The 26,434-nt window shown below is 42.9% G+C and overlaps 3 protein-coding genes across 7 annotated transcripts in view; all 3 read left to right on the top strand.

Annotated features, from left to right (window-relative positions):
• Window positions 1–8,150, top strand: part of pebp4 (phosphatidylethanolamine binding protein 4) — a 42,121-nt gene extending 33,971 nt beyond the window's left edge. For 3 of the 4 annotated variants that reach the window (XM_077715080.1, XM_077715079.1, XM_077715077.1), the window contains 3 exons: window positions 438–483; window positions 672–794; window positions 4,662–4,849. In XM_077715080.1, the coding sequence (XP_077571206.1) occupies window positions 438–483; window positions 672–794; window positions 4,662–4,753 (261 nt within the window). In that variant the 3' untranslated portion in view covers window positions 4,754–4,849. Of the gene's footprint in view, window positions 1–437; window positions 484–671; window positions 795–4,661; window positions 4,850–4,876 lie in introns of those variants that run through there. The other variant, XM_077715078.1, reaches the window with a different exon arrangement.
• On the top strand, window positions 8,142–15,106 carry egr3 (early growth response 3). The gene is made up of 2 exons (XM_077715076.1): window positions 8,142–8,569; window positions 10,002–15,106. Exons 1-2 carry the CDS (start codon window positions 8,416–8,418, stop codon window positions 11,114–11,116), a joined length of 1,269 nt encoding a protein of 422 aa, XP_077571202.1. The 5' UTR covers window positions 8,142–8,415; the 3' UTR covers window positions 11,117–15,106.
• A 611-nt stretch (window positions 15,107–15,717) lies between these two features.
• The window catches only part of bin3 (bridging integrator 3), a 21,583-nt gene continuing 10,866 nt past the window's right edge, over window positions 15,718–26,434 (top strand). For both annotated transcript variants that reach the window (XR_013326064.1, XM_077714754.1), the window contains exons 1-5: window positions 15,718–15,851; window positions 19,727–19,775; window positions 20,536–20,576; window positions 24,682–24,743; window positions 25,704–25,840. Coding sequence is in view for 1 of the 2 variants with exons in the window: in XM_077714754.1 (XP_077570880.1) it covers window positions 15,844–15,851; window positions 19,727–19,775; window positions 20,536–20,576; window positions 24,682–24,743; window positions 25,704–25,840 (297 nt within the window). In the remaining variant the exon portion in view is untranslated. The remainder of the gene's footprint in view (window positions 15,852–19,726; window positions 19,776–20,535; window positions 20,577–24,681; window positions 24,744–25,703; window positions 25,841–26,434) is intronic.

Below are 26,434 nucleotides of genomic sequence, written 5' to 3'. Positions count from 1 at the left end.
GGCCAAATGTGGCCCGCCACATCTTTTTGTGTGGGCCGAGAAAGTCAATCATGAGTGCCCACTTTCTGTTTTAAGATCAAATTTAAATGAAGAGTAGAGATGGATCTTAAATTTCCTGATTTTGCCCCTTTTCAATCAATCATTGTCATTTTTAATCATTTTTTCTGTGTTTTTAGTTCAAAAATCATTTTGTAAAATCTAAAAATATATTTAAAAAAAGCTAAAATAAACATTGTTTTAGATCTATTAAAAATGGAATATTCAGGCCTTTTAATCCAGTTATTTTTATCCATTTATTTTAAAAAAAATCTAAATATTCTATCAAAAATGGAAATCAAGTTGACGTCAAAGTGGGCCGGCGGATCAAGCCCCTTGTTTTAGATGATTTAAAAAAGTCCTTGATTGACTAACAAATGTATTTTTTTGTCCTCTTACAGGGAAGTCAACTGAAGAATGGCACGTTGCAGGGGACCACCGTCACCGGTAGGTCTTTTGGGATTATCTCCCCCATTTTTCTATTGCCTGGATTTGCGCACTTTCAGATTGCATCATTGCCATAATCGCATTTATTGTGTGTGTGTGTGTGTGTGTGGTTGCATCTATCATCATCTTGAATGAGCTAATTGTTAATTCCCTCTGTGTTTTTTTTTTTTTTCTATCCGCCGCCACAGACTACGCGTCTCCCAGTCCGCCGCCGTCTTCTGGTCTCCACCGTTACCAGTTCCTCTTGTACGAACAGCAGCCACCCACGGAGGCGGAGTCGATTGGTCGCCACGTGAAGAAGTCCCGGCGAGGTAATGACTCTCAGAGGTCACGGCGCCGTTGCCCCCGCCGCCCTCATCTATCTTATGGGGGGGGGGGGGGCTTCATCAACGCGGCTGCCGGCTGCTTGTTGTTGAATCAGCGATAAATACTAACCCAAAAAAATAGATCAAATTATAAGTCTGTTTCCGCACACGGTACAGCAATGACGCTATGTTTGGATTGGACACCTATTGCGGTCTTTGAGCTAAGATCTATTCAATTGATTGGGGAAGCACTTGGTGCACAGGTGTCAAAGTGGCGGCCCGGGGGCCAAATGTGGCCCGCCGCATCATTTTGTGCGGTCCGAGAAAGTCAATCATGAGTGCTGACTTTCTGTTTTAGGATCAAATTTCAAGTTTGAGTTTCAAAAATTAATTTGTAAAATCTAAAAATATATCAAAAAAGCTAAACTAAACATTGTTTTAGATCCATAAAAAACGTAATATTCCGGCATTATAATCCACTTATTTTAATCTATTTATTAAAAAAACTTATGACATCTGAAATTGGTTACATTTCCTGATTTTCCCCCTTATAAATCAATAATTATCACTTTTTAATCCACTTTTCTGTTTTTAGTTCAAAAATCATTTTGTAAAATCTAAAAATATATTTAAAAAAAAAACTAAAATAAACAGTCTGACACCCTTGTTTTACGTAATCTTCCCCGCCTTCAAAATAAAAGCGTAAATGACGACGCGATGGGTGTCTTTGAGATCTTGGCCTGGCGTCTGTCTGCCGTCAAATGCGAAATCCTGCTCCGAGCGCGGCGCCGTGATTAATGGTAGACGCCGTGGGTCGGTGGGTGGGTGGCCGGCTGGCGCACTGGCGGGATTCTAACAAGTAGCCGTGGATCTGCCCATTAGGGCACTACGCCGCACTGTAACATTGCAAATGGCTTCAATTACTGTGGAGTGTGCTGAGCTGGCAGCGTGGGCTCCACCACATGAGCAACGCCACGCCGTGGCGACGGTGGCGGAGGCGCCGTCATCCGCCATCGGCGAGTCGGCGTTCTTTCTCATATCGTCGTCGTCGTCGTCACCGCCGGCCGTGGCTATCGGTCCGGGACGTCTCCCACGGGGTGGGTAGGCTCCTCCCCCTTTGTAAGATGCGGCCCCAGATGAAAAGGAGAAGAAATTGGCAATCAAATTGAGTCAATGAGTGGAAGTGGAAAATGATCATTAGGAGTCTCCCACCCACGGACAAACGCTTTGTAAATCGCATCAATCAACGTCGGGGGTCTGACAAATGTCAGCCATGTCGTGGCGAGGGAATGAGGGAGGAAGGAAGGACGGGTAGAAAAGCAAAAAATGAATGGAAGGACGGGTAATATTGACATTTATGTCAAGTGAAGGAATCCGGAAGCCATTTTGGCTCAAAAAATGTGATCTGGGTTCATCCTTGTGAGTTTAGATGAGTCCAAATAGTTGATAGTTGCTCGTGCGGGGGTTCATTGAGAGGAGCGGCCGTGACCGCTTGACTCATCCAATTGGATGGCGATGATTCAGAGCACAAAGGTCACATTTCAAGTGAACGACCCACTTCTTTCCTTCCCCTTTCTCACTCTTGTTTCTTGTGTGGAGGTCCACCTTTCGGCAGGCGACTCCGACGTAGTTACGATTTGCATTTGTGGGCTAAAATGAGTCCGACGCTATCCAAAGATGATCACGGCCATGTTTGTTCGACGTTAACTGCGATATTTGAGGGATTACTGTACTTTGAATAAGCTAGTGCAGATAAGTCTGTCCTTTCCATTTGGAAATTGAGGGGGAGCTGATAGGGAGCAGGGGGGGGGACACCTCCGTGGACAGAGGAGGACGTCGAGCTGGCCTTCGTCACCCCCCGGCCGCCTATCTGTCCTTTCTTTCCATGGGAGTGGCGGAAAGGCCTGGCGTTTACTCCGAACGCCTTTGCCTATTTTAAGGTCGCTCGTGCCAGCTGTGGCGATAGCGGGAGATAACCAACGTGGACTTGGGCGTCCGTCTCGTTCCGTCCGGTCTTCAAAGAATTCCAAACCCGGGACCGTGGACCTGGTTCCACAAAGGCGCTTGGCGTCCACGGGGGGATTATATGATTATCTGGATATCTTGACGTTAATATGAGAGACAGCATGGCAGTTAGCACATTGGAATCAATTTATTGTAACAATTATTGTAACCCGCATCTGCCTCGCAGTTCTTGGGTTGTGGGTTCGATCCCAGGTGGGTTTTTACTGTGTGGAGCTTGCACGTTGAGGTTCAGTTGCCTACTTGGGTTGTTTCCAGGTACTTTATTCTTTTGAATGTAGACCAAACATGGCCATGATCATTGAAAAATCCCAAGTTGACTCACCCCTGTAATAGCTACCATTTTTTTAATTTCTTCAGTGCTGAGTTTTTGTGAGGATGGATTCCGCTTATGAGTTTCAGCATGGATTTTCACATTTTTAATGAATTTTCACAAAATTACTAAATATTTTTAAAAAATATACATAATTAATAGAATAAAAAATTGTAAAGAAGTGTATTGATGATAAGAGAAGTCGTGATAATCGAGGGAATACTGTACTCTGCCTTACTCCCATCTGTTAAAAACTAGCTAGGCATGCTAGGCTAATAGTAAACTAAACTGCCCCTAGCTATTAGTCATTGGTTGTTTGTCTCCTCGTGCCCTCTGATTGGCTGTCACGGTATTACCCTTGCTGTCAGCTGGGATAGGCTCCAGCACCCCTTGACCTGTTTCAATACAATATCAATTCTCTGAATGTGGATTTGATCCAAAGTAAGCCTATTTTGACATAAGCAATCACATATCCAATCCATAATTTGGACTTTTTGGTCAAAACCAAAGACTAAAGATGGCGGAAATGGTCTTGTTGGCTGATAACAGAGTCTCAGCATCTCGTAGTGGGACCCGCCCACCCCAAATGGGAACGTGGCTGTCCGTCCAATGAATCTTTCTTTGTTTCCCAGATGGCTTTTGCCATCCGGGCGGATGCGAAGCGCCACTCCCTGATGTTCAAAACAGCCGCGGCGAAGCGCGAGAGCTTCTGCGAGCAATTCTCCAGTCTTTGCTTCCGCGTTTCAGATCCTTGGACGGCGTTCTGAAAGATTCTTTCCCCATGTCCTCCAGCTGTTTTTTAAATTCCTCCAAAATGGAAGTGGCCAAATGTCAGTCCGTCCTTTCCCCGGACCGCCTGGCTATGTTCGTATACCAGAGTGCAATGTAGCGGTTTCTCTTTGTCAGGTCGCCGTTGGTGGAATTCAAAGCTTGAATTTTTGTTGGGTTTATTTTGGGGTCAAAAAAAGGGAAAGTGCTGGGAATTTTAGGTTGTCCAAAATTTGAGCAGCAGCCGGATGGCCGTCTGGTGTTTATTTAAAAGGAGAGAAAGAGAGAGAGAGAGAAAAAAAATCATGAATCATTCCACCTCCATCATTACAGCAGCATGTTTTATTTTGTGCTCGTGACTCACGGCTCGTTCGGGCCTCGTCGTCCACGCGCTCCATTCGCAAACACGTCCGTGGCCTCACCGTTCCTTCTCCACATTCCCGAAATGTGCTCAATACATTGGTACCCGGACACTTGGTCGCCAGACAGTTGGCCTAACCTATTAAAGAAGACAAATGAAGTTCACATATTCTTTATGACAACAAAGAATAAGTGAATTTCCTTTGTCTTCTTTTTTAATACAATTTTCAATAAAATAATTGTATTTATTGCCTTTTATTTTAAAAACAATCATTATCGAGTCCTGCGACGATGTGTCTGTTCTACGAAATGTCCGGGTACCTTTATAGCTGAATATTTTGGCCAAAGTGACCACTTGAGAATGCTCTTTAGGATGGTAAAAATGTTGTTGTTTTGTGTGTGTCTGTTAGGTCAGTGGGACCTGAAGGCCTTTGTGGAGAGATTCCTTCTGGGAAATCCTGTGGCGCAAGTCCAGTTTCTCACCGCAAACTACCAAGACTGAAACCAAATTGGCCCGAGTCCGATTAGCGGTCGGTAGGTGGACTTTGCGTTGTAGTGCTATGTGACAAAATTAAATGTCTACGCTGGCCCCAGAGACCGTCTTTCTTTCTTTCGGTGGCCTTAGATTCTGGGCGGGCCCACCAGGGATTTCTCATTAGTTTCCGAAGGCGGCCAACGAGAAAAGGAAAAGGCCCACTGATACGATGCGATACGGCAAGTCGCCGTGGAAAGAGTTGCTTCTAAATCAGTCGGCGGAAACGCGTCAGGGCCCCAAAAAAAGGGGAAGTCGGGGGAGAAACCCAGACCGCAACCTAACCGGATGCTGCCCTGGAACCTAAAGTCAGCTGGAGTGGGTGGCTCAGCGGAATTGTGGAACAAATTTAGCATTTACTTTAGCGTTTGTTGACATATTGTCGCGGTAGTACCGCGCCGGTTAGCGTTGGCTTCCCTATTCTCCCGTGTGGAGTCGGCGTGTTCTCCCTGGGCCTGCGCGGGTTCTCTCTGATTACTCTCCTTTCCGCCCACGTCCCCAAAAAACGCGCTAGGCTAATTTCACGCTAAATTGTCCCTAGCTGGTTGGTTAGCGCGTTTGCTTCAGTGTTCTGAGGCTTCAATCCCAGTTAGGTCTTGACTTTGTGCAGTTTGTGTGTTCTCCCTGGGCCCTTGTGGGTTTTTTCTTGGTACTCCGTACAAACGTGCATGCTAGGCTAGCTGATGGAATGCTTTAAATCAAGTGTCAACCTGGGTTGGTTGGCGAGCCCCTTTAACGTCAACTCGATTTCACGAGGACCATTTTAGATATAATATTCAGATTTTTTGTAATATAAATGTATTAAAAGGATAACCAGAACAAAAAATGAACAGTCCCACTGACATTGAAATGACATTGGCACAACTCCCAGTGAAGGCTTCATCGATTTTTTTCCGCATAGCGGACACGTCCTTGACTTTGAACTGGTTTTGATCTCGACGAAGTTGGGTTAGAGAACCAACGAGCCGGTCCACTTTTCCATCCGGTCGAGAGGAGTCCGCGGACGGCTGGGTAACTAGCGCCCGCCCGCCCGCCGCTCCTCGGGGGACGGCTGGTATCGATAGCGCGGAGGTGCGCGTTTCCGTCGGCGGCTTTGATGCGGGTTGATCGATGGTTGCGCGCTATGCGCTATACGCTAGCTCCTTGAATTGACCCCGGTTTGGCGTCGGGGCCTTCGCGGGAGCAGGTAACGTTCCTTTGGTGCTTAAGCCGGTTTGGGTAAACACCCGCGTAGCCTTCCCGTGAACCCTCCGAGATCATTGATCAATTGCTTCCCGGAATTAGCCGCCGAGCTAGCGCCAAACAAAACAACTCTTTAGCCGTTAGCGCCTAAGTTTAGAGGTCAGAGGTCAGACAGAGACCCAGTCGTTGTGCAACAAACGAGTAAATTTTTAAGATACAATTCTTCGTTAGCGCCGACGGGCCGACCGACGACCCTCGAGAATTCCCCCCGTTTAATGTATTCAACGTTAGCTTGATTAAAATAAATGTTTAATCATCGTTAGTTGCCTAACGGGACAAAAATCATCAAATATGCGCCACGACTGCGGAAGATTTGCTCGGGGAATTGCGACGTAAACAGGCTTTATTGTTGACCCGTCTCCACGGCGACGCAGGATTCCGACGTTGACTCGCGGGTAAATTCACCCACGTTTTGTTAAACGCTCAATAATGTTTAAGTGTCTAAAGGCGACGTTTAAAAATGCACTTTTCGTCGCAAGGGACGGAAATCCTCGTTTGTCACTCGACAACAAACTGCCTTTCAGCTCGTAGTTGGAGTGGTTAGCGCATGGGCCTCGCAGTTCTATGGTCGAGGGCTCAATCCCAGATTCAAACTTTCCTGTGAGCGGTTTGCATGTTCACCACAGTGCTGAGTAGGCTTTCTCAAGGTTCTACCCACATCTCCAAAAAAACATGCTAGCTAGGCTAGCTCTATGCCTCAGGTGTCAAAGTGGCGGCCCGGGGGCCAAATTAATTTTTTTTTAAAAGCTAGAATGAACATTGTTTTAGATCTATGAAAAAACTGAAGATTCAGGGCTTTTAATTCATTCATAAAAAATAAATATTATATCTAAAACGGTATGGCCCAAATGAAATCGAGTATATTTTATTTTTTAAATCATTTTTAAAAAATAATAATAATAATTTCATCTCTTTTAGCAAATAAAAACGAGGTCACTGCACCTGAATACTTTTACGGGCCATAAAAATATTTGTGCTGGGCCAGATTTGGCCCCCGCCCCATAAGTTGGAACCTATAAGATCTTTAAAAAAATGCTACACTAAGAGAGTTAAAATATGTTTTGTTTTTCACCATAACCCACCCAAAAAAATCAAACAATATTTTTTCCCCTGCAAAGCAAATGTCAACATCCACTCAGTCTCGTGTTGACGTGTCGGGGGTGTTTTTTTGGAAAGTTGACTGAAAGAATGTACGGAAAGGAGAAGTTGTTGTGAGTTATTTTTAAACCTGTTGCCTTTCCCACAACTTAGCAAAGCAAAGAAAGAAAGAAAAAAACAAAAAGAAATGGCGACGAGACGTTTGGTCTACTGCGGATGACTTTTCCACTTCACCCGGAACTTTGCCCTTATTGGGCTGTGTGCGGGGGAGGGGGCGTGGCCGGATGCCTCCTTATATGGGCCCACACATGGCCAGCGCCTCTTGTCAAGTGAGTAAGTTGCCATTGACGGGAATGGACGTCCAATCCAAGTGGATTTAGACGTCTATTCCAAAAAAGTGAACTTTATAAATTGTCTACCTTCCAATGTATATTGCATATATAAATGTATATCCAAAATATTATGAAAGGGGCATTCCCAAACCTGTTTTTTGAACTCATATACCCCATAGACGGCGATAGATGTCCAATCCACGTGGATTGGTCACTCTCCCAGTCCAATCAGTAATGATTCTGTTCTTCTATCCTGCACTTTTTTGTTTTAATACGAGTTTCTTATTCCTAATACATATTTACATCATAAATTGGACTTGATCACACTGCTTTAGAGTTTAAAATGTCTACTAAATTCCTTTTTTCTTTACTTTTAAAAGAAGCACTACTCCATGCCACCCCGAGTCATCTCCCATTGCCTTTTTGTGTGTTTTGTTTTCTTTTTTCCTTCCACTTGTAGTTTCCACGGGACTGCCTGACGCGCGGGGAGCCCTGCCTGCCTGTGTGTGTGTGCGTGTGTCCTTATATGGGCATGTACGTCACAGCAAAGGTTCCATCCCACTATTAATGCCGCTGAAGTCCCCGAGCCAGCTCCAATAGAGCAAGTATAGTACACCACCACCAAGCCAAGCGGGCATATTTATTTCATTTCTTGGACTTTTTTTAGCGTGCGTGAGTGCGTGTGTGTGAGTGAGTGTGTGCGCGTGCGCTCGCAACCCACACTGGAAGCTGAAGCAAAGCCACGAAAGGCACTCGCTTCTCCCTCCCGAGTCCGAACGCACGACGGAAGGAGGATTCGGGCGGGAGGTGAACTAACTTCGGTAGTCGGGAGCCGGCAGCTAGCTTCTTAGCTAGCTAGCTTTCCTTCCCTCTTCCTTCTTTTTTTTTTTTTTGGTTCTTTTGGGTTCCTCGGTTCTTTCCTTCTCCGTCCGTCCCTTGGAGCGACTGTTACTTAATGCTATGACCGGCAAAGTGGCGGAGAAGCTCCCCGTGACCATGAGCAGCTTAATTAACAGCATCCCCGACAGCCTTTACCCCGAAGAGGACGTGCCCACCTCCATGAACATTTTCACCAGTACGGAGTCTATGAACCACTATTCGCAGATGAACGCGGGTGAGAAACATTTTTGTATTGTCCTTTTTTATTCTCTTTTCTGTCTTTTTTAAATTCTTTTTGGGGGGGAGGCTAAAGTCTATGGTAGTGGTGGGGGGCACCTGTTAGCTTTACGCACGCCGCTCTTTCGACGCTCTCAGCCGGCTAACATTCCACCGAGCTCGCGCACCTGTGGAGCAAAGCGCTTCTTCTTGTTACTCGTTAGAAATTTGCTTTTTTATCGGGTTATATCCTCTAATTACAATTTAAAAGAGGTGGAAATGACTCCCTGCATTAAAATAAACGTCAATTTAAACCCGTATTAAACAAAAAAAATGATAAAATGATCTTTTGAAGGGGAAAAAATTGATTCCACATTGTTTTTGTTTTTTTTTTGTGATTGGATGGTCGCCGTTTTTTCGAACAATTTGGCCAACTTTTGACGGCTCCGTTTTTTTTTTTCTACCGACCGATGCGACGGCCTGAGTCGGCCCGTTTTGTGCGCTCGAACTGCGAGGCCCCGTTTTCGCCATCCCGGAATATTTCTGCCGATTCCGTCGCGCACTTTGGCAGGAAATCAATGTGCGCGTTTGCCTGCATTTCCGCGATGCGCATCAAGTGCAAAATATCACATTGACGCCCACCTAAAATCGCTTTAAAGAGAATTAACACACACGCGCACACACACACACACACACATTTGGGCACCGATTTTTTTTAAAATCTCAGCCGTCCTGACCGCCAATTAAAAAAAAAAACTGTGAACCCCTGCAAAACACGTGTGATGTATCTTGAAATGCGTCCTAAAAATAGAAGACAATTAAAGAAGAAAAAAATGATAGAATTAACGTGAGCCGAATGTGTGTTGCCTCGTTTCGCAGCCGATAAATTCTTGTTGATCACACACCATTTGTATTAAAATAACCGTTTAAAAAATGAAATGAGGCAATGAGGTAAAATGGGAAAATGACTAAAACGACATGAGTCTTTTTAAACGATTGCTTTTAAATGAGCCACGTTTCTGTCATTATAAATTGGCATTTAAATGTAAGGATGCATATATGCATTTTTTTTTTGTCTAACGGGGAAAATATGTATTTTTGGACAAAAAAACGTTAGCGTTCGGGATCAAATGTGGTGAAAAATGTAAGCCCCCCCTTTCTATTTATTTTTTTTGGCATGCAGATGATTGTTGAATGTGTCGGGAGTCAAGCACCCCCTTCCCTCGACCCCCGCCCCCTTTTTAAGCCAGTCAGATGATGTTGAATTTGGCTGAGCTCCCAACACAGACAATAACTGGATCAAAAACAAAAAGGCGTGCCATTTATGAAGGCTTGCGGGATGGTGGCGGGCCAGTCTTCAACGCCGCTATCCCGCCGGAACATCCCCTCCCCTCTCCCCGATGCCATTTCTTCTCCATGACCTTTCACCCCTCTGTCTGACCCTAACCCAGATCACATCATGGACATGGGCATGGGCGGCGATAAAGGCGGCGGCGGCGGCGAGCTCCAGTACGGCTCTGGTTTCCAATCCAACCGTGGCGGTCAGACGGTCACCTACCTGGGCAAGTTCGCCTTCGACGCCCCGCCCGGGGGCGGCGCCGGCGGCTCGGGCTGGTGCCCCGACAGCAACATCATCAGCCTGGTCAGCGCGGGCATCCTGGGCGTGTCGCCCGGCGGTCAAGCGGCGTCCTCGGCGGCGCCCGGCGCGGGAGGCCCAGGCTCGGAGATGGAGCAGGCGTACGGCGCCCCGCTCCCGGCGTACTCGGCCTGCGGCGGCGACCTCTACCAGGAGCAGGTGTCTTTCCACCACAGCCCGGCCGGAGGCGGCGGCGGCGTGGCGTACCCGGCCAACGACTACCACTCGTCCAAGGCCTCGGCGGACGGCGTGGGGGTCGGGGTGGGCGGTTTGTTCTCCATGATCCCCGACTACAACCTGTTCCACCACCACCACCACCAGGGCGAGGTGGTGGGCGCCATGGAGCACAAGCCCTTCCAGAGCATGGACCCCATCCGGGTCAACCCGCCGCCCATCACGCCGCTGGAGACCATTCGCGCCTTCAAGGACAAGCAGCAGATGCACCCGGTGGGCGGTCTGGTGGCCCCGCCCCCTCACGTGGGCCCCCACGGCGCCCCGTTGACCTTGAAGCCCATCCGTCCTCGCAAGTACCCCAACCGTCCCAGCAAGACGCCGGTCCACGAGCGTCCCCACGCCTGCCCGGCGGAGAACTGCGACCGGCGCTTCTCGCGCTCGGACGAGCTGACGCGCCATTTGCGCATCCACACGGGCCACAAGCCCTTCCAGTGCCGCATCTGCATGCGCTCCTTCAGCCGTAGCGATCACCTGACCACGCACATCCGCACGCACACGGGCGAGAAGCCCTTCTCCTGCGAGTTCTGCGGACGCAAGTTTGCCCGTAGCGACGAACGCAAGAGGCACGCCAAGGTGCACCTCAAGCAGAAGGACAAGAAGGCCTCGGACAATAAGGGCCACCACCACGGAGGGGCGGCGGGGGGCCGGGCCTCTCCGCCGCCGCCGCCGCCCCGCCCCTGCCCCGGGCCTTCGTGACGAGCGACCCCCCGCACCCCTCGCCGGGGGAGGAGAAAATGCGCGGACGCCGACGGGAGCGCCTTTTGGCCTCTCGCCGTTTTTCTACCTTTCCCCACGCAGGAGCCGGACGCCATTTTGGCTCTGAGGACTAATGAAGCGGCGGACTGAAAGAAAGGAAGGGGTGAGTGGTCTTGGGGAACCGAGGTCAAGGCCAGGGCGTTTCATTTTACAAGGCTGTTGAAAAAAAAGTGCAATTGGTTGTGTTTTGCGTACCGTCAGCGACGACTTAATGGCGGTGGCACTCGTCTTTTTGTTACATGGTGGTGTTGTTTCTTTTTTTTTTGTATATTAGGTTTTTTTTTTTTTTTGCCAACGAATGTGCCAAACGTGCGGCCGTAAGTGGGCCGAACTTGTTGTTCTTATTCTCGTGCCTGATTTTTGCCAAAACCGTTGGCTGGAAAATAGCTCCCCTTCCACTTGACCAAATGGAAATATCTTTGCGCCGTTTCAAGAAAAAAAAAAAAAAAAACAATCGTCAGCCATTTTTTTTTCTTGCCGCAGAAAAATCCGTCTGTTTGAACTCTTGAGCTTCCCTCGACGTCACATCCGTCAAAAGTGGGTGGGGCCTCAGTTCAGTGTCCGTTACCCACATTTCGGCTCAAAAATTGGATGCCTTTAATCAAAAAAAAAGGTTTTAAAACTCTCCAATGCGCACAAAATGTAAATAAATAAGAGCTACTTTCATTCAAAGACAAGTTTTGGACCAAATCCTGCAAAAAAAGTGTCAAAACTCTTAAAAAATGCATTTCTTCTTGACCATTGTACAAAAAAATAGACCAAAAGTCCAATTTTTGTGTTTCTCAAAAGTTGACCTCTTTCCAGGACTTTTTGACCAAATTAAGGCCAAAACTCAAACTCTGAATCCCATGTCGATAAAAAGAAAAAAGCCACGAGACGTCAGATATGTATTTATTAAATTATCACGTTCATGTGGCAAGACAATTTCTAATTGGATTGGAGGCGGAGTCTACCTCGTAAAAATCTTACTGACGGATGATGTCATTCTCAAGTTTGGCTGCCAGACATATTTTTTGGGGGGGGGGTGGAGCGACAAAACGGACAGAGAACACGGCTCGCTGTTTTGTGGCCGGAGGGTCGAAACCCAAAAAAGAGAATGGTTTGCTTTAAAAAGTGTTTTTTTTTTTTTTTTTTTTTAGTTTTTAGTGTAAATGGCGTCGGATGATGAGATTTCCCGGAAGAAAGGTCGTGATGTAGCAGCTGTTGGTGCCATGCAGTAAAGCACAAAGCAATATAGTCAGTCAGTCAGTCAGTGGCTCTCTGATGGGATGACGTCATCCACAAAATTATTCATGTCAAGTGTCATAAAAAGTGTCCAAAAAGTGTCACGTTGGCCCGTCGTTTACAGCTTTTCTTTCAACTTCATTGATGACACCAGATTCCTAAGTATTTTTTATCAGCGTCATTGATAGCCGTCAATTTCTTTTGAACTGAAATGCCTGATTATTGACAAGGTTCATTTTTAAATGAATTTTTGCAACAGGATTTGACCTCTATGACAAAAATGTATCTTTATTAATGCCAAAACTGGTGTCTATTCTATGGGAAATAGTCCATTTTTCTTTAGAACCGATGTAGTTTGTCCAAAAATTTGATACATTAATGTTAATGTATACGTTAATTCCATTGATTTTTGAATTGGCATTGTGTAGATTCATTTTTCCAAGGGGGTGCTTGAGTTGAAGTCACATCAAAAATTCTATTTAAAAGTATCAAGCTAAGCTGTCACATTCATTATTTGTTGAAATGTTATGATTTATGAATGCAAAAAATATGATAATTATATTTTGGGGATTTTTTTAAATGTATGGTGCCCTTTTAAAATTCAAATAGAAAATTGATCAGATATTTTGTCTTAAAAGGCTAAAAAAAAAAGATTTCAACTTTAGCTAAAGATCGCTAACAGATTGACAAACATTGCTGCTAGCTTGTTCCGTTGTCATTGATTGATAGAACTGCCATTGACTTATTCTCCCAGTCCGCACAGATTGGACTCCCCTTGCCATCAATGGCGCTGAAAAACCATCATTTCATACCTCAATTTAATGTTTAAGGCTGTCAAAGGCAGTGATGAGTTGACTTTGAATTTTGGACTTATGTCATAGCTTTTTATAGCCTCTAGTATATATATATATATATATATGACCAAAAAAAAAGAAGAGATGAACTGTTCTTGAATTGACACTTGCTCGGTGAGAATGGATGCGTTTAATTATATAGCGAGTGCGGTGGCGGTTGGCGGTGGCGGCCTCCTCGCCGTTCACCGCTCGCCACTCGCCGTTAGCCGTGGCATTGTGTTGAGGAATGCGTTTTTCTTTTTCCATGACTAAATGAAGCCATGTAATTACAAGCTCACATATTCAATATGTCATTGGTCACATTCGCTTGACTGTGTTTGTCATTCTTTATTTTTTATTATTATTATTTTTTTATAACTGTATGTGTGTGTGTTGTTGTAATGAACAGATGGATTCACGCTCTCCTCCTCATTCCCGCCCCCTCAAACTCCACAGTTTGGCGGTCGCGGGAAAATAATCCTCCGGTGTGAATCCTATAGAATTCTTTTTTTTTTTTTTGTCGTTGTCGTCGTTGTTAAAGAATATTAAGCAGTCCCTTTCCCGAGAACAATATCATTTATATTTTTTACAAAAAAAAAAAGTCTGGAAGGCGCCTTGTCTTCCTCCTCGGCTCCGCGTTGGAAACTGGCCAGCGTGGGCGGCCATTTTGGTGCCAAACTGGGTGGCCTGTGTTGGAAAAAGGCCAACGTGGACGGCCATTTTGGGGCTGAACTGGGTAACCCGTGTTGGAAACTGGCCAACGTGGTTGGCCATTTTAGTGCCAAACTGGGTAACCCGTGTTGGAAACTGGCCAACGCGGGCGGCCATTTTGGTGCCAAACCGGGTCGTCCGTGTTGGAAACCGGCTAGCGTGAGTGGCCATTTTGGTGTCAAATTGGGTCGCCCGTCTTGGAAACGGGTCAACACAGGCGGCCATTTTGGTGCCAAACTGGGTGGTGGAGTTGGTCGATCAGAAACAATACGCGATGAAAACTCCAAATGGAAGAAGAAGAATAAAAAAGTGACCTCAGTCCGCTGGAGAGCAGAAGGCAGCCGTATGCTAATATTTGTGTTTTAATTGTCCCACTGGGCCGCTGTGTAGATAGTTTGGGCTACTCTAGGGGTAGTAGCTTCAGGGATCTCGTGGGTAGCTAGGGCAGTGTTTCTCAAAATATGTTTAAAAAAAACAAACAAACAAAAGACGGCGGAATACATGTTGCTAGCGCGTATCAATGTCTGACCTTCGCCACATTTTGAAGTTGAGAGAAAAAGCCTGGCTGGCTTTTTTTTGTCCTGGGGGAGCTAAACAAATATAGTAGTCAAGTTTGAGAAACACTGATCTGGGGCGTTTGTTCGCACACGTACTGTTTTTTTGATTTTTTTTTGTTGTGTTGTGTTTCCTTTTTTCAAGGCAGTATATCCTCATGTTTGCATGTGCACGGAAATGTTCCCAAGCGTGGCCCCCATTTCTGTGGGCGCTCTTCCTTTCTTTATTATGCATGAAAATACAACGGTTGCGGGGAAGAAAGAACGTAATGGCCGCCGTTCCAGGACGGACCATTTCAGACAGACATACGCTGGGATACATAACTCTTCCGTTTGTTTTTTTATTTTTTATTTGATTTTGTTGTTGTTTTACATGTGGGCTTTATTTTTTTTTTAATTGGAAAAAAAGGAAGAAAAAAAAACAAGAGGTCTTGTTTGAAATGTCGTGGATGTCTTTGGAATATTTTCATGTTTTTATTACCTTACAATAAGGTCCTTTTATGACGAGCTGAATATTGAAATGAATTTTAATCTATCCTTGTTTACTTGTCATGCAAATGTTTTTGTCATTTCTATGTCAGTACTTGAATAAAGAAAGATACTCCATACTTAGTGTTTGGTTTCACAAAAATGTATTTTGGGGGGGACCTGAATTCAAAGAATTTTTTAGGTCTTAAGTGAATTTTTAGGCCTTTTTCCGGACCAGCCTTGGAGTTGTTTTGACGACGTGACCTTATGACCCTGGATCATCTTGAGAAAGAAGCTCTCCAAAAGTAAAGCAGTGCCAATTGTTTTATTTTATTCATGTATCTTGATTTCATTATGTATATTTATAGATAAATATGCTGGTTGTTCATTTATCCCAAAGTTAAAAAAATAAATATAGGTCCAGAAACTTTATTGACATGTAACATTGACAAACTATTCAGTTATGCACAAAAATATAACAATTTAATCTAGTGTTAACATTTTATATTGACTCTTTCTAGGAAATTTAAACAACAACAACAACAACTTTGCCTTATCTAAACGTTGAGACTCTTTCTTACTTCAGTTAATTGTGTTGAATCTAGGATTAAAGTGATGAAATGTTTGAACTTCATAATAACAAATTTACGCCTCTAAGAAATACGTTATTTGTTAATTTTTTTCTAGCGCCGTCGGGGGCAGCCAAAAACGACACTTTATAAAGTTTAATGTTTAAATCGCGATGTTTTTCTCTAAGCAGACTCAAGCAACTAATCCCCCAATTTCCGGTTTCCGTCGACGGCGTTTGGCCCTAAGGCATGACTTCCTCGGAGGAAAACGCTAACTCTGTGAAACTGGATTAAATATAAACGCCAAAATGAGCTGGTAAGTCACTTTTATTTATTTTAAACCTTAACGATTCGGGATTTTAATCGAAGTCGATCCAGCCTGAAGCGAAAGACTAGATAGATGAGCCGAACTTTTGCTATTTCCTGGTAGCTATCAACAAGTTCAAGCTAGTTAGCGCTAGCATATGTCCAACACCGAAACGCATTTAATATATTCTCTCCGATCAATTGGATACTTTGTCTTTGCAACTGTTATGTGGGTTTAATGGGTCAAGGAGCCGTCAGCTCCTTAATACATTTTGCCAGTTGTGTGGAAAACAAGTTACTACTGTGACGAGAGCTAAGATAACTCGGTCATTTCACGTATACGTACGTAGATTATCCAAGTTCATTTTGATCATGTTTTTAGTATAAATCAGTCTTGTTCTCTGTAATTTTGTGTTATGGGGAATACGATAGTTAGTTTAGTGTATAGTAGATTTTTAGAGTTTCCCGTTATCTGTCAACATTTCTCTAGTAGTGCAACAGTTGCTAGCTGCTAATTTACCGAAGAACGATGACGTCACTAAAAGTCGTTTTCATGCCTCTCGGTTTATTTCAATATTGTGCTCTTGCCTACAAAGATTTTATACTAATTTAACTATGGTGACATTACAAAATAACTTAGGTAAATGCATATAAAATAGGAATATGAAGAGATGACCGCACATGACAAATATTGTAAACAATAACTTTAAATAAAATAGAAGCTTTTAAGAGATTTTTAAAAATATGAATGGGGACGTCATTTGGAATAATTTTGTGGTCGGGCTGCCATATTCTAAAACATTACATTACATTAATAACTGAAAACATAAGAAACTTAAAGACCACTCAGAAGTATGTTGCCTAAGCAGCCAAATTCAAAGCATCGCCTTATTTCTAAACACAATAACTTTCTGGCTTAATATTTTGAGCATTCGTGTAGTTGTAATTTTTGTCGACTGGATTTTGAGGAAAATGTGGCAACTGAACCGACGTGAATGAGAAAACTTTTTTGATTGGCCGCTTCCTAGTCTTTGCCAAAAATCGGTCGGAGAGGCCATCCACGCGTTATTGACTTTGTATGGGAACCCGTCGGTTAATTAGGGGGGAAAATGCACGCATAAATGCAGAATTGGGCTACACGGGAGCCAAATGAAGTAGCTCGTTCATATGTTTTGGTTGTGTTTTGTGCCCACTTCACTGGGACCAAACCCCAAATAACTGGTTAGACTCTCCCGGTTGGCGTAGCGTCGTTTTGAGATTTCCCGAAGTGGCTGGGTAACGGAAAATCTCGGCCTCGGGAAAACGGGACCAGTTAATGGCTTCCTCGTCGCTTCATTGGATTTAATGTAATCAAATTAGGCAAGAAAAAAAACGAGCTTGGCTCGGCGCCAGGGAAAGTCGCTCACCATTGGCAAACGCGCCTTCCACGAGATCCACGCTATCGCCCTGGCGTTTCTGCTCGCGCGGCGACTTTTTCCTGACACTCGCCACATTGTCGAGCGGAAGGACCGCCGTGGCGTGGCGTCATCGGCCCGGGTCGCCCGTCAATGGCTGGCAAGCGACGGCGGGGCCCGCACGCACGGCCGAGCGCGAGGTCAAGAGCGGGGTGCCATAAAGAGCCCTGAAAAGGGCTCTTTATGGCCCGCATTCCAGCGTGGCCCGCACACTCGCCCCTCTGACGTGACAGCTTTGACTCTGGGGGGGAGCGGCGGAACAATCCGGGCCCCGAGCCCCCCGCCCCGCATCCTCAACCGGCGCTCTGTGCGAGACTGTCGTGCCTTTGTTGGCGCCTACGTGCTTGGGGACGCCGCTGACGCGCCACTCGCGACGTAAAATGTTGAGTGCGCATTTTCCGCCGCCTGGCCGCACAAGCGTTAAAGGACCCCAGATAACCCCCACGCTTTTCATCCTTCCGACATGTCCTTTGGACCAATTTGTGGGGCATATTTGTCGCTAAAAAAATGACAGATGAACGGAGTGTGCGGCTTATACGCACACAAATTAGACTTGATACGTAAAAAGCTGCAAGACAAAACGGCATCACGCTATATTATGTGGCTGATATGGTCATTTATTTCAAAATAGAGAAAAGATAAACAGATAAAACGCTAAACAACATTTATTTTGATGTCTATGAATGAAATTCAAGGATAAAAAACTGTACCTTTGCTCGCTCAGGGTGCCGTCATCTTACCTAGGGATGACATACTAGATTGCTACGGACACATTTCTTGATTGTACTGCTCACATGACTTACTTTTTAAATTTGTCTACGTGCAATATCTCCGAAATACCACGCGCAAAGATTTTTCCTTCAAAATAACAGACTTCCTATTAAAACCATGAATTTGGGGGTGAGAATTGTGACTCAGGGGGCGGCTTATACGATATAATATATCCCTAAAATAGTCCCAAATAATGGGTTAACCACAAGTCATCATTTTGTTGAAAAGTATTCATAAAGCAGGGCAAAGTTTAAAAAGTTGTTCAATTGGCTTCAAGGCAATGGACTAATCAATCAAATGGATATATGACAATCACTTTCCTGGTTGATTTGATGCTGCAATGCTTAAAAGAAAAGAAAAACAAGGTCATCATTTGTCTTTGTTGCCATTCTGTACTTGTGCTAATTGTCCCACGTTGGTTTTTTTTTTGATTGACTGGATCGGGGAGAGTCGCAGTTTCGCCATTCGGCGGCGTTCCTTCCCGGTTCTTCTCCGTCGTCGTCGTCGTCATCATCATCACACCCTCTGTTTTCCATCTCATTAGAGCACACACCTTTCTTTGTCGCAGCTGCTGCCTGTCAGACGCGACTGTCCATCACATGGCGCACATTTCAGCCCATTAGCGCCGTATCGACGACAAGGCGCCAGCTAGCGAGCGCTTTGCTAAGGCATTCCAAAGCGCTCTGATACTTCAATTCAAGTTACACTATTGAAACGGAGGATCAGAGCGCACGTGTTTTTATTCGGGACTTTCTTCTAATGGCGTAGAAAAGTTTTTGCCATCGAGTTTATAACAGTAATACCTCAAATATCGCGGTTAATGTTGAGCTAACATGGTCGGCCGGGATCATTGAAAAATTGCCAAGTAAGGTGTATGGTTATTATAACTTTTAATTTCTTCAGTGCTGAGTCTTAGTGGCAAGAGTGGCTACCTTTTATGAGTTTCAGTGTGGATTTTCACATTTTTATGAACTTAAAAAAATAATAATGTTGTTTTGAAATGATTAATAGTAGGAAGAAAATACAAAAATTGAGTTTTTCATTTTTTTCCCCAGAAAAATATATGAAAAATCATTTTTTTATTCACCCTGCCCCCCTAAAATATGAAAAATGGACTTTTTCATTTTTTCCCCAGAGGATAAATCTAAAAAATTGATAAATACCTGTACAAAAGTTGTTATACTGCGTACAATATTTAAAATGATCAATGAATGTATAAAATACTGGAAAGCATAAGTTGACAGGTATGGTATCTTGATTATTGTGTTGCTTTGTAGCTATTTAACAAAATACTTTAAAAAACATGATCCATTGGCATGATCAGAAGTTAAAAGAAAAAAAAAGCACGAGCATGTCCTTAATATTTGGGTTAATGTGTTAAATTCTAACAACGAGCAAGCTCACTGAACACTTAGTTTGCAAAGATGAAATGGCGCGTGCTGTCCATTACTGTCCTTTCCAAGAAATGCGTTTTATAAAACATATTTTCAACAAATAAAGATCCGTTTAAGAATCCCGTTTCTGCGGGTAAAGGAAATTGTAAATCCCGCCGTAAACGCCAATTGGGAATTAACAGCTTCAGATTGTTCTCAAAATGGATTGTCTTCTTGCCTTAAGCACCCCCAACCGCAGATCTGACTGAGATTGTTTGTCTTTTCAGGATCCCCTTCAAGATCGGGCAGCCCAAGAAGCAGATCGTCTCCAAAACGGTACGTTGCCAGAACAAATCTTCTCTCTCTTCTCTCTTCCCCATTCAATAATAATACTTTGTTTTCTTTAGCAGCAACTCTATTATCCCACAACTTCATTTATTCTTCATTAATAGTCCTTTTAATCCATTAAAACGGGGTTGTTAAACTCAGTTTGGTTCACGGGCGAAAATTAATACCATCTAAATCTCCTGTGAGCCAAAAATTAAAATTGAAGGCAATATTTACTCGTGTATAAGCCGCCCCACGTATAAGCCATGTCCTTAAAATGGTTGATTTTTACAATATCATAAAGAAGTTAAAATACCTGTCTTTGTAAACGGGAAATATCACATTTTTAAACTTGAAAAAAATCTAAAAAAAAACGTTTTTTGATGAAAACCTGATGCTTTTTAAAGGCACAAATGTGGTGGCCAAATTGCTTTTAAGGTCGAAATATCTCAATTTTGATGCCCCATAAATAATATAATTATAAAATATATTTCTGTCAATATACGGCAATAATTTTCTACCAATTATTTATTGTCGATACTTCCTTCCTCTGACGTAGACCATGAAAATTGCCCTCTTAAGTTCATTTCCTGATTTATGGCGTTATCTCGCTTTTGAGTTTAAGCCCGATTCAATTTTAGGTGCTTGGATCTTGTGATTAGACATGTGATATGAATGGGATCATATTGTACTTTTAAAGTTGTTTCATAAAGTTGTAATGACTGATTTGTTTTGATTTATTTATCGTTTCCTCTCATTGTATTTCCAGGTGGAACGGGACTTTGAGAGAGAATATGAAAAGCTCCAAAAGTAAGTTATATTTTTTTGTTTTTCCAGTGCTAATGAACGACTCTAAATACGATTATTTTTTTTTTAACTTCCCCTCAAAGTAATACATTTATACTCCATATTAAAACCATGAACATGGAGGTTAAAATTGTGAATCAGTGGGCGGCTTATACGAGAGAAATTGTCAAATTCAACCATTTTCAGGACAAGGCTTATTCGTAGAGGCGACTTATATGCGAGAAAATATGGTAACTTGTCGTAGTTGCTGGGTAAAATAAGACGTATAGCAACTGCAGGCTAGTCCGGAAATTGCGGTCAAAATGGAGCTAAGGAAAGCCAGTTTGAAAATGTTTTGGACAAAGCAAACGATGGTGAAATGAATGGAAAAGTTTTGGGCAGGAGGGGTCCTTTAAACCGACCGTTAAGGTGTGCCAATAAATGGAAAGACCGCCTCGTGAGTCACAGAAACATGCTCAAACTAGCATTTTCAAATGCGCGCCACCCCTTCATTTTCTTCACATTCTTATGGATGCATCACCGGCAGGCTCATCAAACTATCCTTTTCCGCATCTGCTATTATTTACCAATTATCTTCTCTTGTTTTGTTTTTAAATTATAGAAAGAACTAAAGTACATTTAAACTGATTTAAATGTATTTGGTCAGTATTTATCAGGTGCAAATTCTAATTTATGAGGCCTGACGCTTGAGGTTTTTGATTATTATTATTATTATTATTATTATTATTATTAGGGCAAAGATGGCGTTATGTAGTTCAACAATTTTACTTGGAATCTAATCCATGTTAAAATGTTTTCTCCGAATCAAATCGTGCCCGGAAATATGCGTCGTCCGTTTATTTCTTGATCTTTTGGATCGCAATTGGACCAAATTTTTAGAATGCGATCTTAGTTGTCCTCAAAAATGCGACTTATATACCCAAGTGTGACTTATTTTTCCCCCTCTTCATTTATTTTTATGTCTCCTGAGACCTGTTATGATACATTTGAAGAGAAATGACAGGTATTTTTAATTACAAATTGAGGAATTGATGGTTAGAGTCGGTATGTTATACTAAAAAAAACAGTGTACCTCCATATTAGATCTCGCATCATTCGCTTCTACAAAAAAATGCTTATTGGTCTTTTTTGTGTTTGTCAAATGTGTTTTTTTTGTTTTTTTACTGTAAAGTTGCAAGTGGGAGGGGCTAACATTGGGGCAGTAGGTCAAGGAAGTAGCAGCTGTTCCATCAGGCCGCCCTATTAGCACCTTTTAAAAAGCCTTTCAAGCCTCGCGTCATGAGAAAACGAGAGAGAGAAAGACGACCACGATTGTCAAGTGGCGGCGAGCCACTATGCCACCAAACATGAATTTATCCACTTTGGCCAGCGACCATGTTAGCGGGGAGAAAAAACTGCTTATTTGTCGCTAAAATGCTGTCATGGGCGTTTTTTTTTTACAATATATTGGTCAGCAGTTATTTTTGGTTATTTAAAAAAAAACGTCCATGTTTTGGATCATGTTGGACACAATAAAATAGTTAATATGTGGACTTCCCTATGAATTTGACCTTTTCCGAAGTATCGTCCATAACGTTGACCATCCGAGTTTTTGTCGGAATAGCAACAAAAAGTCATTTTTTTTTTGCTTGCTATTGCTAGAAAGGACTTGTGACGCATCTCATTGGCCAGAGAACGATAGATAGATAGATAGAAGAAGAAGAAGTGACTGTGGAGATTGTTCCCACGTAGCTGTGCTGCGAACAATAAGCGTCGCCGCGGTTGACATTTTTGTGAGAAACCTCCATCTGCTCGCCGGCGATTTTTTCCGTCAAATCCTTGAAAACGTCAAGTTGCTCAAAGCCTCTTCTTGTCATAGCTATTAATTCATTGACAAGCCAGTGTGTGTCTAACTTGTGGCCTGTGGGACATGTCTTCTTGCCCACGCTGTAAAAATACCCCCGAACCCCCAAAAAACAACAAAAAAGTCCAGTCTGCTGCGGGATAAGATTAGTAATAGTTATCAAGGGTAAACAAAACTCGAAGAAGTTGAGGAATTGTAAGTAATCCCTCGAATATCGCAGTCAATGCGTAAAGAAACAAGACGAGATGTTGACTGTACTCCGAAAACGGATAAAAACCCCAATGGTAGAACAACACTAGTTCAACATGAACATGATATAAATGTTAAATAGTCATTCCATTTGACACATTGTCGCATTTTGGAAGTTAAATTTGATCGCTTGTTGCCACTCCGATTCAATTAACACTGACATTTTAACACGTGGTTTTGGCACTTGTCCCGTTAAGAAGCATCTTTTTGGCACTGCCTTTTTATACATGGCCGCTCTGGAAAAACACGCTTGCTAACAGATGGACCATTTTAATATAGCTACTCTTATTTTTTTTCCCAGTAAGTTCTTGAAAAGATCACGTAAAGTTCAATGGCGGAATTCGCCGCCAATCTTTCCCAAAGTCCGTCCGTCCGTCCGTCCAAACCGTTCGTGGCTTAGTTTTTCAATTTTGAGCCACCGAACAAATGCTTTTTTGTTTGGTTGTGGGTCCCTCATTATGTAACCCAAATCCATTGGCACATTTCCAGTGTATCAGCACACTTATTTTGCAAAAAGTCAAGTACTGCAGTATTTGTGGTACATTTTTCTACCATTTGGCTGGCCCTGCCATTTCTCTGTATATCTTTTTATGATTTTATTTTTTTCACTTTGACCGCCAACACCTTATCTTGGGTTTTTTTAGGCTATAGTTTTCCCCAAAAAAGTTTTACCTCGACTTTTGAAAGTGTCATGTTTCTTCTCGCTTTTAGTTCAATTCAAAAACTTCAAAATACAATTTACACTCCTGTCCAATTTATTATTATATTTTTCTTTTGTGGTGCATTCTTTGGCTATTGCGTCTTATACTCAGGTGCGTCCAAAAAAGTCTAATAATCATTTATGGCAATATGTTTCCATTTGATCCCGATTAATCCCAAATACAGTAATCCCTCGAATATCGCGGCTTCAACTTAAGCGGTTTCACGACATTGCAATTTTTTTTCTGGGGGAATTTTTAAAATTTTAGTAAAAAAAAATTGTGTAAATTCATAAAAATGTGAAAATCCACGCTGAAACTCGCAAGCGGAAGCCACGCCCCTTTCCTCTGCATGCTACCAGAACTCAGCACTAAAGTAAACAAAATATATATTTTTAAAAAATTTTAAAAAGGGGTGAACCTACTTGGCAGTTTTCCATTAATGGCGGCCATGTCTGGTCTACATTAACCCCAATAATCGAAAGATTAATGTACTACATTTTAAAACGAAATGAAACTTCAGTTTTTCATGGTTCATTTTTTTCTCCGTTTTTAATGCAAACCAGCTTTCGTCCAAACCTGCATAGATTAAACATTCTGAATATGACAAAAAAAAAAAAACGACAACTATACATCAGGACATGGTGGCTCAATGCTGCTTACTAGTGGACACAAGTGGAAGTGCAGCCACAATTTTTAATTTACCCCTCAAAAAACACATCTAAAGATCGATCCAGACAGAATTTGTGTAATCGTATAATATCGCAGAACCTTTTTCAAATTATTTTTCTATCACGGTCCAGTTTGGGAGTCGCCCCCCGCAATTTTTCCCCGTAATCTTTCTCCTCAAATTATAAATCCAATCCAAAAACGGAGATGAGAGCGAAAGCTCATTTCCTGGTTCATCAAAGCAAGAGAATGAAGGAAGGAGGGTTGGTGTGTCCCGGGGGACGTCTCAAAAGCCCCGCTTTTGTCTCAATTGATAAGCGAAGCAACACCTCCTCCTTAAGTCTACTAATTGCCGTTTTGAACAGCCATCCACGGAATATGGACGGCGTAATAAAGGCTCTGGTCCACGTTAACGACGACGCTTACCTGCTTTGTTAATGAGCTCAACGACGCTTTATTAACTTTGTGCGTCGACTCGCTCAAATGTGTAATTCCATCCTTTTCTTTTGTGGTTTTGGAGGCAAAAAAAGCTTGATTTGCGCTACTTTTTCGCCACTTTTTTGACGTTCTTTCGTCTCGTCGCCGATTAAAGCCGGCGACCCACATTTGTTGCTATTGGTGTGGCTGATCATCTTGTCTTGTCTCTTAGGTTGGAGGATCAGACAAAAAAGCTTCACAAAGACATGAAGAAGAGCACGGAGGCTGATTTAGGTTTGTTTCCGCCAACTTTGTGGCTTTTGTCTGCCATCGATCGCTAGCGGTGGTGGCGCTTGATGTGGATTGGCAGCTTTTTCAAGCCTCCGCGTGGCGGCGGCGGCGGGTATTTCCTTCGCCCGGGTGCCGTCTTTCAACCGCTTCGCAATGGGAATCAAACGATGTCGTCGCTACCTTAATCTTGGAACTATTGGAGTTTTTTGTTTGTTTTGAAACGGTAGTTCTTATAATTGCTTCAGTCATCGGGCGGCCATTTTCACCCACATGGCCGTCCTCTTGCCAATTGTGAGATAATTACCGTATTTTCTCACGTATAGGTCGTATTTGTTTAGCCAAAAAAAATGATCACTGAATCAAGGGCCCGGTTTATATGCGCACAAATTAGACTAGACGTACACAAAACATCGTAACGCAAGACAATATGGTTATTTATTTCAAAATAGACAAAAGATAAACATAAAATGCTAAACAATGTATTTTGACGTCTATAAATGAAATTCAAGGAACAAAATAAAGCATATGTTGGATAAAACATGAAAAAACTCATCTACTGGTCGCTCAGGGCACCGCCATCTTACCTAAGGATGACAAACCAGATCACTTCCGAGTTGTACTGGTCACCTGACTTCCTTTTTGAATTTGTCTACATGCAAACACCCTTTCAGAATCCAGCCATCAATTTTTACAATATCTCAGAAATAGCACGTGCAATGATTTTTAATCTGAAGATTTTCCTTTCAAACTAACACTTTTTCAAATTAAAAAATGATAAAAATGTCTTGCCTATTTAAATTAGCGGCTTATTCAATATTCAGAGGCTCTGTATTGTTATAATTAGTTGTTTCAGATATTATTTTCTGTATAAATATTGAATTTGCTGTTCAAAAAGTAAATTTTTCGGCAAAACACAGGGGAGTGGTCGTCTTAATTTCGGTCTTGCCTCTTTCTTCCTTTTAGCCATGTCCAAAGCGGCGGTAAAAATCTGCGCCGACCTTCTGAGCAACCCACTTTGCGACCAAGACCAGGCTTTCCTGGAGTCCATGACGGCGTTGGACACGGCCATGAAGACCATGGATTCCTTCAACCAAGAAAAGGTACGAAATCTTAAGCTTTCCTTTTCTATTTTTGGGGTTCTCGCTACTGGATTGCCACTGGCGTACACTTACATGCCAGAAAAAATTTAAAAAAACATGGCTTTATGTCAATATTTCAACTCCAAACTCACCCATTTTTAAAAAAATATATATATGGATGGCGTCAGCATCATCCATTTAAAGCAAATCTTCTTTGGATGAGTCGTTTCTCGTGCCTTTAAATGTATACAAAAAGTTGAAGTATTAAAAGGCCAAATGGTCCCGATAAGCTTTGAAATAAAAGTTGCTTATCGGACGTTTTTCTTTGCTATCGCGACGATAGACTCAACACGGGTGAGAAAAGGAGCGCAATCTGGGCGGAAGTCGCTGATAACTAAGGTCATTTCACATTGTTTTATTTTGAGAGAAATACACCCGCCACGCTATTTTTCTTGAGGTGCTCGTCACTCCATTTAAATTCAATTCAGACCAAGAATAATGCATCATGGGAAAATGCGGGCCATGTTTTTTTATCCGACCTGCCGTTGGTTCTATTGGCCTTTTCCATGGTAACCGTGTTAACTGTGTTCCTGGTTAACCCCTACTGTATTTTTA

The sequence above is a fragment of the Stigmatopora nigra genome, chromosome 4 (genome assembly GCF_051989575.1).
Source record: "Stigmatopora nigra isolate UIUO_SnigA chromosome 4, RoL_Snig_1.1, whole genome shotgun sequence".
NCBI lineage: Eukaryota > Metazoa > Chordata > Actinopteri > Syngnathiformes > Syngnathidae > Stigmatopora > Stigmatopora nigra.
The sequence above is the reverse complement of the archived record's forward strand: the minus strand, read 5'-3'. Positions and strand labels throughout refer to the sequence as shown.